The sequence below is a fragment of the Penaeus vannamei genome, chromosome 13 (assembly GCF_042767895.1).
Source record: "Penaeus vannamei isolate JL-2024 chromosome 13, ASM4276789v1, whole genome shotgun sequence".
Taxonomy (NCBI): Eukaryota; Metazoa; Arthropoda; class Malacostraca; order Decapoda; family Penaeidae; genus Penaeus; species Penaeus vannamei.
In genome coordinates this window covers 45,319,355-45,331,854 of record NC_091561.1, presented here as the reverse complement: position 1 = coordinate 45,331,854, position 12,500 = coordinate 45,319,355, and the positions used below count along the sequence as shown (strand labels likewise).

At 40.5% G+C, this 12,500-nt stretch overlaps 1 protein-coding gene across 2 annotated transcripts in view; it reads right to left on the bottom strand.

The window, feature by feature from the left end:
• Positions 1-3,792: 3,792 nt before the first annotated feature.
• Positions 3,793-12,500, bottom strand: part of Prosbeta3 (proteasome subunit beta type-3) — a 16,140-nt gene continuing 7,432 nt past the window's right edge. For both annotated transcript variants that reach the window (XM_027364028.2, XM_070129323.1), the window contains exons 4-6: positions 10,874-11,085; positions 4,218-4,344; positions 3,793-4,049 (exon numbers count right to left, since the gene is read on the bottom strand). In XM_027364028.2, the coding sequence (XP_027219829.1) occupies positions 4,001-4,049; positions 4,218-4,344; positions 10,874-11,085 (388 nt within the window). In that variant the 3' untranslated portion in view covers positions 3,793-4,000. The remainder of the gene's footprint in view (positions 4,050-4,217; positions 4,345-10,873; positions 11,086-12,500) is intronic.

Here is a 12,500-nt window from a genome sequence, read left to right as displayed (position 1 = left end):
CGAATCAATCATTACACAAGAAAAACAAAAACAAAGCGATAAAAATGTGATGGCCTTTGCTGAAGCAAAGCATATTCTCAATTTTTGTCTCAATAGTGTGTTTATGTGTGTGTGAGTGTGTGTGTGTGTGTGCGCGCATGTGTGTGTGTGTGTGTGTGTGCGCATGTGTGTGTGAGTACGCGCGTGTGTGTGGGTGTGTATGTGTATGTGTGTGTGTGTGTGTGTATTTGAGTGTGTACGCGCGTGTGTATGTGTGTGTGTGTGTGTGTGTGTACACGTATGAGCGTTTGAGGGTGTGAGCGTGTGTGTATGTGTGTGTGTACACGTACGAGCGTTTGCTGGTGTGAGCGTGTGTGTATGTGTGTGTCAAGTTCAATCACGACGATTATATATATATATATATATATATATATATATATATATATATATATATATATATATATATATATATATACATATATATATACATATATATATATATATATATATATATATATATATATATATATATATATGTGTGTGTGTGTGTGTGTGTGTGTGTGTGTTTGCGACGGTACGTGTTGGGGAATCTGGGGGGGGGGGGGGGATATTAGTGGTGGGAGGATGGATATCGGAAGGATGGATAGTTGGAGTTGAAGATGTGTTGTCTTGGGAGGGATTAGAAGGAAGGGGTGTAGGGGTGCTATGAGTAAGAGGGGGATGGATATCAGGAGGATGGGTATCGAGAGGATGGATATCGGTGGTGGACGGAATTGAGGGGTTAGGCTGTGTTGAGAGGGGGTAGGAGGAAGGGGTGTAGCGGGAATATGAGTAGGAGGGGTATGGATATAGGCCATTACTTCAAGTGTGGAGGGAGCATGAGTTATGGAATTTTGTGTCTCAAGCATATAGCTTTGAATGTCTTCCATAGTTTCTGCAGTGGAGTTGGTTGGAGAGTTTTGTGGGGCAAAGGTTTTCTTATGGGGGGGGAGGAGACTGGTGTCTGAGGAGTAAAGGTAAAGGTAGGTGGCGGTGAGTGTGCATTAGGGGAAGACGGGGTGGAACGTTTAGTCCGTGCTTCCTATCTGGCTTCACGCAGAGTGAGACCATTTTTGTATCTGAGAGCTGCTACCTCAGACTCGAACTTGTAAGTGGGACAGCCTCTATAAAATACATTATGGGGGCCGCCGCAGTTAGCACATGTGCGTGTTTGTGCAGGGCAGTTTGATCTGTTATGACCGAGTTGGGCATTGAGGGGGCATCGGTCTGTGGAGCGGCAGTGTTTGGTAGGATTCCAAATCGCCAACAATTATGACATTGACGGGGAGGAGGTTGGTATGGTTGAACAGGGAGGGATTGTCCATCATTGTAGATACGAATGGGAAGGTCATGTGTACTGAAAGTAATTTTGGCAATGTTGGTGGGTTTCTTTCGATGACCTCTAGGAGGAATGGAGTAGCAATGTACTGATGGTCTTTGAGGCAGCCGAGCAAGTCTTCTCCACAATCTGACCAATCTTTGGTATCGACTGGGCAGTTTGCTGGGGAGATAGAGACAGTTCCGGTACAAGTATTAAGAGTTGGATGAGGTTCTGCAGGGATGGGGTTGCCAGAGAGATCAGTTAGTTTTGATAATGCTATAGCTTCAGCTTCAGATCTGACTGTTACGAGACGGGAGCGATCGCGTCGGGTACGGAAAGAAACTGCCTACTGTTTTTGGAGACATTGTTGAAAGAGAAGTGTTGCCTGAGTAAGGAGCTGTAGGGGGTGGGGGTGTCACGAAAAATCGGTCCCATTTAGCTGGGCTAAATAGAGTAGTTAAGATATTTGTACGGTTGGTGGTGGTAGAAGGACGGGGGCGTGTGGAAGCGGGAGTGTTGTTGAGGGGGGTAGTATTACGTAGAGATAGAGAATAAGGCTGTAAGGTAATGGTTAATGGTCAAAAGCGAAATAAAAGTGCTAGACGTCTAAGGTCATATAGCACTATAGGAAGGTATAGTAAAAGGTGATGTCAAGTGATACTTGCTATGCGTCAACTATCTAGAGTAATGTTGGAAAGTTGAAAATAAGTAAGGGTGTTGATCAGGGAAAGGGTTATGGTGGTTTAGGTAAGGGAATTAGATCAAGTGAAGGATATTTATGCGTCTGAGGAAGGAGAACAGGTTGTTATAAGAAGCAAGGATATGACGTAGGTCTGATATAGCCCTCCTCCAATGGAGGAGGGCTATATCTTAGTTATTTTATGAGTGAAAGCGCCGGTACGTGTTGGGGAATCTGGGGGGGGGGGGGGGGCTAGGAGGTGTGACATGAGTGATTCCCGTGTGTATCCGGGAGGGAGTGGAAAGGATAGAGGGGATGGAGGGAGGGAGAATGTGCGTATAGTTGGAGTTGAAGGGGTGGGTGTGTTGGGAGGGAGTAGGAGGAAGTGGTGTGGGGGGAATATTAGTGGTAGGAGGATGGATAGTTGAAGTTAGATGTGTTGTCTTGGGAGGGATTAGAAGGAAGGGGTGTAGGGGTGCTATGAGTAAGAGGGGGGTGGATTTCAGGAGGATGGGTATCGGGAGGATGGATATCGGTGGTGGACGGAATTGAGGGGGTTAGGTTGTGTTGAGAGGAAGTAGGGGGAAAGGGTGTGGGGGCATTGAGGAGTGGGTAGTAGTTTCGGTGTTTGGAGTCGTGGTCAAAGAAGAGCCTGGAGTCGGGGAGCCGGTGGGTCTATTTGATGAAGGGGCAAGCCTTATTGCCCCTAATAGCGGTATTACATCTTCATTACTGGCCATGGGAAGCCTTGATAATGTAAAGGGAAATAAACAGTCCACCCCCCAGTGCCCTGTACGGGGGTAAGGGCTAGACAACTAAATCAGGGGAGTACCGTGCCCATGGTTCCCGCAGGCCGTTCAGGACTGGCACAAGGTCAGCCTTTCATCCTTTCAGCACGGCTCTTACACCTTAGGAAGTAGATAGTAGAAGGGATTGGAGACAGAAACAAAAAGCTGGAGGGGGAAAAGACCATGCAAAATTAGTTGAGTCGAGGGCTGAGGCCCTAGACAGGGGAGATCCCTGCATTGAGTCTCAGTCTCTGTCTCCTAAGCCCCCCCACAACAATGGGCAAGGGATTGGGGGAGGGGTGTACGTGTAGTTGGATTTGAGGGGGATGGGTTGTGTTGGGAGTAGGAGGAAGGGGTGTAGAGGAAATATGAGGAGGATGGATATCAGTAGTAGACGGAACTGAGGAGGATAGGTTATGCTGGGAGGGAGTAGGAGGAAGGGAAGTAGGGGGAATGTGAGTAGGAGGATGGTTATCGGTATTAGACAGAACTGAGGAGGATAGGTTATGCTGGGAGGGAGTAGGAGGAATGTGAGTAGGAGGGGGGAAATCTAAATATTACCCACATATTATTGATGTTTATAGACAAGGAACCTAGACATACCAAAGCAATATTTAAAAGGTAAGAAAAATGCTACCAAATATTGATGGTTTATGTGATTAAAACAAATCAACATGCTGGAGGTCAAGGTCATTTATTCACATATCCATCCTCTATTTCTTGTTTTTCTCTCCCACTTATTCATTTTCTCTCTGTCTGTCTTTCTTCACTTACTTGGTTTCTTTCTACATTCATATTTTCTTCTAACCATTGGCTTTCCCTCTTTCTGTGTTAGGCAAAACCATAATCATGAGTATTGGCAAATAATAACAAATAATTGATTTTGGCCAAATAAAAATTGAAGTGGCCATCATCTTTAAACAAATAATAATCTCAGTTTTATGTTCTTCTGTTACTTGATCAGGGTGCAAAAATAAAACACAAAGACAAGAAAACTGATTTATTAAGATTACTGAACATCAAATTCCTGTTTCACTGAGAAGCTTAGAAAGTGTAAATCTTACTGAAACACCATATCTTCCATGACAATGCTACATATGCACACGTAGTCACATTGTATAAATCTTTTCTAAATAAAATAATAAGTATAGTTGACATATTAGCTCATTAGCTTTGTTAAGGACAGGTCTGCTTTTAATCCATTCTGCTCTTGATGTGCCTTGTTGTCACTTTGTCCTCCTCACTGGAAAGCAAAAATAAATCATCAGGATCAACAACTGGTGAAAAGTTTAACCAGTTACAAAAATTAATTTGAAACATGTGCATTCAATATATCCTTAATAAACATCATGCAGTCTCAAGGGCATTATCATTTTTTCCACTAGTAGGTCACAAAGCTTAAGATACTCACATAACATGAACCACAGCTCCCCACCCTGAGAGGGCATCACGATCGAATGCATTGATAAGTGACTGGCCAATGCACTCAAACAAGTCATCTGGTTCCAGATCCTCACGCCAAGTTGTTTCACACATACCTGAAGCAAAGAATTTTACATTTATTACAAATTATCTAAAGTAATCTAGAAAACCCATAATGGCAATGTTTTTACAGATAATTACATACATTATTCCAGTCACTTTCTTGACATCTTCCAGTATGTGGTAAAACTCCTACTGTAGTGTATATCAGGTATTTTTTTACAATGCAAATATGTAGGTTTTCTTGTGTGGAAGCCCCCCTAACCCCCATCTTTTTTACCCCAATAGCAGAGTATGCATGAAAGGTACTAAATTAACTGCGACCCTCCCCATGGGGGCTGGTGCCCCTCAACTCCTGCCCAAGAAAACAAAGAATCCTCCACATATTCACAGCATGAGAGCATCGGACAGACTCAGCAACACCACTCCCGCATGGTGGTCATACACTGACACCTGCCATGAATACTTGGAAGGATTCTTGGTTGGGGGGCAGTAGCCCCCCATGGGGGTTTCACAGGGGGCACAGCCCCCTGCATCAGAGAATATGGTAGAAAAACCCATAATGAACAAACTAGATTTATTGTAGAAAGTAAGACAACAGTTTCGGAATCATCCTTAATTCCATCTTCGGGTCTAAGGAGAAGAGGGAGAGGAAGCAGTATAAGTGGGAGAGGAGGAGAAGCACTTGGTCAGGTCAAAGGATCCGGTGGTCGATGTGAAGGGTGACCGACATAGGGAAGGAGGCGGAGGATGTGGGAGGCAATTAAAAACCGCTGTTCAGGTTGAAATTGGGCAGAAGCTTAATCAGGGAAGATTCCACCAGTCTGCATGCATGGACATCAGCGGAAGGGAAGACAGTGTGCGCTGCTTTCCAGTCCATTTGATGGCCAATGTCCCACTGATGGCAGAAGAGGGCATTGTTGCTGTGTCCCTAGATACAGCATACTTATGCCGAGACTGATGCTTAGTAAGATTGGTGCCTGTTTCACCAAAATACTGCTTATCACAGGAGACACACGGTACAGGATAGGTGCCCACCTTCGTGGTAGAGGGAGGGCAGGTGTGTCCCTCACTGACACAGTTACCAACCTATCCTCCCTGTCCTTGACCTCTCACCAACAACTCCTTGGCTTCAGTCTTTCTTTTGCTCTCCACCCTCTCTCCCTTACCTCCATTATTATTTCTTCCATCGACCGTTTCATCTCCACCCATAGGAACTCCTTGCCTGAGGTCTCCCTCCTTCGTGGGGCCTTCCTACCGGCCCTCGTGTCCCTCCTTCACCCCAACCCTTCCATTCCCAGGTGTTCCTGTGAGGCCCCTCACAGCCTGCCTCCTACCTGCAGAAGGCCCAGGACCTGTTGGATGACGCCTCCACCTATGCCCCTCGACTAGCGAGCCCAAGGAACACATTGCTGTTACCTTCCACTATCGTCTGAAAGAGTTGGCAGCCTGTTTCCCGGAGGTGAACTTTTACCAGAGGTTCAAGGTCGTCAACCCTCACTTCCCTCATTTCTATGGACTTCCCAAAACCCATAAGCCGCACATGCCTCTGCACCTCATCATCTCCTCCTGGGGATCTGTGACGCATCCTCTTGTGGCTTGGCTGGCTAAATCTCTAAATCCCCTTCTTGGCACCTTCTCTCTAGCTCACCTTTGCCACTCTCAGGACTTCATCTCCCATGTCCTTAGTGTCTCACCGGCGTCTATGCTGAGCTTGGATGTCGATTCCCTGTTCATCAAGGTCCCGCTTGATGACATCCTCGCTTTCCTTCAGACGAAGCTCCCTGCTGAGGATTCTTGTCTTCCTCTTCCCACCAACGTCTTCCTCCAGCTTATTTGTCTGTGTGAAGTGTCTAATTCCTTCTCCTTTGAGGGTCCCTTCTTCTCACAGATGTTCGGTGTTGCCATGGGCTCTCCCCTGTTCTGGCTAACCTGTCCATAGAGTTCTTTGAGCTGGAGCACCTCTCTTCCATCTTCCCTCATCCTTCCATGTGGCTGAGATATGTCAATGACATCTTTGCTCTCTGGCCTCATGACCCTGCTCTGTTTCCTGATTTCCTGTCACAGCTGAACTCTCTCTCTCCTTCCATCTGTTTCAAGGTGGAATGGGAGGTTGACAACAAGCTCCCCTTCTTGGACATTCTTATCCATCGCTCTGCTGATCATTTCTCCTTTTCTAAATATAGGAAACCTATGCACAGTGGTATGTACATACACTTCTCCTCATACCATTCACTTCATGCAAAGAGAGGGGTTGCCACCTCACTGTTCCTTCACACCCTCCGCATTTGTGACCCCCAGTACCTCGATGGAGAGATCAATTTTTTTTATCGTTCATTCTCCAAATTGGGCTACCCTTTCCATGTTCTCAACGTCGTGTTATCCAGGGCACGGTGTACCTTCTACAATGACCCCTGCTAACGAGACCCCTTACCTGCCAGTGCTCAGCCTGCCTTACACTGAGGAGATCTACTCTCTCCATCACCCCCTGCAGCCTCTCAACTGCAGACTCTCCTTTTGCCAGGTGAACACTCTCCGTAGCAACCTGGGTTTTGCTACCATAGTGCCAACACGATAGTGTTTTTCCATTCATCATTAAACAATATAGTGACTGATTCTGTGCATATGATTTACATTTTACCCTGCAATTTCCCTGGTACCTTTCATACCCTCCCATGCTATGGGGGGATTCCGTGCAATAATTTCTATATATTTGGAAACTAGAGTGTGAGGAATCCAATGATACCAAAATCATCACAATCCGTTTTGCGGCGTATTAGAAAAAAAAAAAAAAAATACCATATATTATTTAGAAGAATCACTCCACAATGAAATACCCTGACCTCTCTCTCTCTCTCTCTCTCTCCCCCCCTCCCACCATATCACCCCATATGCAACTCCTGACAAGAATGTTGTATCACATGCCTCTTGCTTATTTCTACTACAATCAATAAAGTTACATGCTTTGTTAAAATAAATGCTGCTGCTTTGACAACATCTGCAATATATATGGATCATAGATTTTATATAAACCTATCATTTGGGAGTGTTACAAAGCGTAATCTCTCCCACCAAAGAAATATTGAAACCCAAAGCTAAGCAAAATGAGAGTAAGCAGTTTTTGTAAATTTTTAAACTTTGATAGAGGGAAATCGAGATATGGTACTTTTGTTACTTTTATTAGGAATCCTGATTCCTGATTCAGGAATATCTTTCCTGAATCAGCCTCAACTGTCATTTATGCAAGCCCTCACTTTGCTAGCAAATAAGAATTTTTTTTTCTAAAAAGGGAAAGGAAAAAGAAAGAAAGAAAAAAAAAATCCAATTGGGTGGATATGAAAGGAGATACTCCTGTTTGAAATTAATCTAACCCCCAAAAGTACTAATAATATTTTTATCTAATTATTTATTCATTTATTTATTTATCTATTTAATTATTTTATGGGGAAAATCCAATTGTGAAGAAATGGCAAACTGTGGATAGCAATATCAGTACAAAATAACTACCTCTCTAGCTCTCGTAATAACTACCTCTAGCACTCCTGATAACTATCAATCTAGCTCTCTCTATAACGATCCCTCAAGCTCTCTATATAACAATCCTTCTAGCTCTCTCTCTATAATGATCCCTCTAGCTCTCTCTATAACTAACTCTCTAGCTCTCTCTCTATAACAATCCCTCTAGCTCTCTCGATAACTCTCTCTCTAGCTCTCGCAATAACTATCTCTCTAGCTCTCCCGACAACTATCTCTCTAGCTCTCGTGGTACCTATCTCTCTAGATATTATTATTATTATCATTATTATTATAGTAAGCTATATAAAGAGCCACACTGAAAAAATTGAGATTTATACCACCAAAGGTGTCAGTGCAGGTCAAGATACAGCTAAGAAAAAATGAGAGAATAGAAAGTCAGCTATTTACGTAAGAAAAACATGTTAGCTGATCTTTTAAACTTATCAAGAGTCAGAGAAGTACAATCTTTGAAGGCAATCTATTCCAAAGTCTACAAATAACAATAAAAAAACATCTAGAAAACTGACTTGTAGACAATCGACTTACATCAAATGTCATTGCATTGAGGGTCATAGAACTTCTGATAATTCTTGCAGGTTGATAAAAATCAGGTAAAAACTTATAGAGGGGATGTGAATTATCAGTTACCATCTTGTAGCGCTCTCGTATCTATCTAGCTCTCTCTATAACGATTCCTCTAGCTCTCTCGATAAATATCTCTAGCTTTCTCGATAACTATCTCTAGCTTTCTCGATAACTATCTCTAGCTTTCTCCATAACTATCTCTAGCTTTCTCCATAACTATCTCTAGCTTTCTCCATAACTATCTCTAGCTTTCTCCATAACTATCTCTAGCTTTCTCCATAACTATCTCTAGCTTTCTCCATAACTATCTCTAGCTTTCTCCATAACTATCTCTAGCTTTCTCCATAACTATCTCTAGCTTTCTCCATAACTATCTCTAGCTTTCTCCATAACTATCTCTAGCTTTCTCCATAACTATCTCTAGCTTTCTCCATAACTATCTCTAGCTTTCTCCATAACTATCTCTAGCTTTCTCCATAACTATCTCTAGCTTTCTCCATAACTATCTCTAGCTTTCTCCATAACTATCTCTAGCTTTCTCCATAACTATCTCTAGCTTTCTCCATAACTATCTCTAGCTTTCTCCATAACTATCTCTAGCTTTCTCCATAACTATCTCTAGCTTTCTCCATAACTATCTCTAGCTTTCTCCATAACTATCTCTAGCTTTCTCCATAACTATCTCTAGCTTTCTCCATAACTATCTCTAGCTTTCTCCATAACTATCTCTAGCTTTCTCCATAACTATCTCTAGCTTTCTCCATAACTATCTCTAGCTTTCTCCATAACTATCTCTAGCTTTCTCCATAACTATCTCTAGCTTTCTCCATAACTATCTCTAGCTTTCTCCATAACTATCTCTAGCTTTCTCCATAACTATCTCTAGCTTTCTCCATAACTATCTCTAGCTTTCTCCATAACTATCTCTAGCTTTCTCCATAACTATCTCTAGCTTTCTCCATAACTATCTCTAGCTTTCTCCATAACTATCTCTAGCTTTCTCCATAACTATCTCTAGCTTTCTCCATAACTATCTCTAGCTTTCTCCATAACTATCTCTAGCTTTCTCCATAACTATCTCTAGCTCTCCTGATAACTATCTCTAGCTCTCCTGATAACTATCTCTAGCTCTCCTGATAACTATCTCTCTCCCTCTCTCAATAACGATTGCTCTAGCTCTCTCAATAACGATTCCTCTAGCTCTCTCAATAACTATCTCTCTAGCTCTCTCGATAACTCTCTCTCTAGCTCTCTCGATAACTATCTCTCTAGCTCTAGCTCTAGCTATCTATTTTATAATAACTATCTCTCTTGCTCTCTAGATAACTATCTCTCTTGCTCTCGCAATAGCTATCTCTCTCGCTCTCGCGATAACTATCTCCCTAGCTCTCTTGATAACTATCTCTAGCTCTCTCTATAACAAACCCTCTAGCTCTCTCTCTATAACGATCTTTCTAGTTCTCTCAATAACTGTCTCTCTAACTCTCTCTATAATTATCTATCTCGCTCTCTCTATAATGATCTCTCTAGCTTTATAAGAATCTCTCTGGCTCTCTTTATAAAGATTATTAGGGGTTGGAAATTTGTCATTCAAAAATGGTACAAGGATTAATGTTATAATTATTATTATTATTATTATTATAATAATAATAATAATAATAATAATAATAATAATAATAATAATAATAATAATAATAATAATAATAATAATAATAATAATAATAATAATAATAATAATAATAATAATAATAATAATAATAATAATAATAATAATAATAATAATAATTGAAGTAGCAGAAAAAAATAAAAAATTCTAGGAATCGGATAACCCAGTTTGGGCCTAGTAATTGGCTCCTTAGTGACAAAGTGTTCATGTAATTATCTATTTGGAGAAAAAGAAAAAGAAAGAAAAAAAGGAACACTGCATGTACTAGGTACCAACTGGTTTAAAAGAACTCTGAGTAAAGTTGTTGTAAAACTTTTTACAGCTAAAAATTCAAGATCCTAAGATCCTTCAACTGCAGAATGATCCATATATTAAGAGATTTCTCATCCAGAATAGCAGGGTAGTCCAAATACCTTAATAACTCTTCTACTTAAGTTTTTTGCCTATTTTTACATGTATAAATTTCTAGCAATTTCCCTACATTACTGAATTCAACAGACAGAAAACATGCATTTTTTGTAAATTATGGATCATGGCTATCTGACTCATGTATCTAACATTGCTTGGAACATGAAAGAAACTTAATGCCTATACCCAGGATGTTTAAAAGTAGCCAGCACCCAGCGAAAATTCGCCGTCTGTCTGCCTTTTGAACTTTTATGGACCATTCAAAAACACTGTTTCAGATGCACAGAAAATGCATCTGAAGGGTTTAATTTTTCAAAATTATTACCTAATACTACCATGATGGCCATGAAAATCAACAAAACAAAAAATTTCATATCCTTCATACATACATATTACCAACTACTACTTACCATACAAACTCTCTGATGATGTTCCAGATACAACAAAGTCAGCTGGTTCACACGGACAGCCAATCAAGTCCAAAGCACAAATGTAAGGGTCTTTGGTTACAGGATCCAAGCCTGCAATAACTGGCTCCACAAAGTAGGGTCCAAATCTCCTCTCATACAGGAGGTTCTGAACCATAGCCATTAATGTGCGGGGTTTTACTTTGCGTCCTTCCCTGAAAGAGAGGAGGGTATCAGTTTCTACCAAATTTTTATTTCCTGTCACTTTATGGATAAAAAATTTACTGAATACTTAAACCCTTGTACACAATAACACTCAAATACTGTCAGCACCATAGCTCAGTCATCACGCATTGTCTAACAATCAGTCAATCAAATCCCAGGTTATCCTAAATGTCCTTTCACCTTAGCCTAAACTAGCAGCTTGAGGCACTTCTAGTTCATTAGGATATTTGACTCCTCCTATTGAGATATAGAGATCTGCAACACATTCTAAATTCCTCACAAATCCTGGGTCAGTTTTTTTTATCTCTTTGATAACAGACTAATAGGCATATAAATCTATACAGTAACATTTTCCAATTTCTATTAGCAAAAAGGCATTAAGGGGACAGTTGCAACAAAAAATTTCATAAATACTCGAAATTTTGAAGAAAAAAAAATCTGTAATCTAATGGGCTTTGGCAATCCCGTGACATATTTTTGTTAAATATGTAAAAGTAAAGGAGTTATAACTAAATCTCTTAATCACAGCTGCAGCAGTTGTTTATACATTTAGATACCTCACCTCAGGTTAGACACTGCAAAGCCTGTGGTGACATGCGGTACTTCTACAATCATGTGCAGTTATTACCATTAGTACTTTGCAAAAGAGGGGTATCATGTACGAGCTACACTTCAGAATAGCATGTAAATGCCATAGAATGCAGTAAGATTGATGCAGAAATAAGAATTCTTAAAAAAAAATAAAAAATAAATAAATAAATTTTAAAAATCGAGGGAAAAGTATCCTTAACTTCGGAGCCTGATATCTCAAAACTACACTTTTGTCAACGTTTTATAAATTCATCCATAACTACTTCAGCAATTCTAAAGGGGTTTGGATCATTTGAAAGCTGAATAAATTTGTGATGTTTTTGTGAAAGCCAATTTTCATTTTAGATAATAGAAGTCCATATATTATATCTTTTTGCTCATAAGACTGAACATTTAGAAAAACTAAATTCCTACTAAACTAAAAGAAAATTAAATTTTCTGGTCTTTGCAAGTTCTAGGTATTGCTATAGAGTATAGGTGGTATTTTTTTCCAATAAGTTTGTTCAATGTATAAGTGTGATTTTAAAGATTGTGATTGTTCAAAAACTTATAATCCAAATGATATGAAACTTGGTGGTGTTTATCACTTTATATGTATGAATAACATATCAAAAAATCACAAAAATCCGATCATAACTGACGAACTTCAGTCTTGAGTGCGACGGCACCCTTAAGTGAAGCTACATGCTCATAAAATTTAAAGAAAAACTTTACAATACAATAATAAGAATAAGATACAAAATTCCTTACTTGCTCTGTCTAATGATGCAATTCACAGATTATAGACCATGCATATAAACTTACATCCCAGATC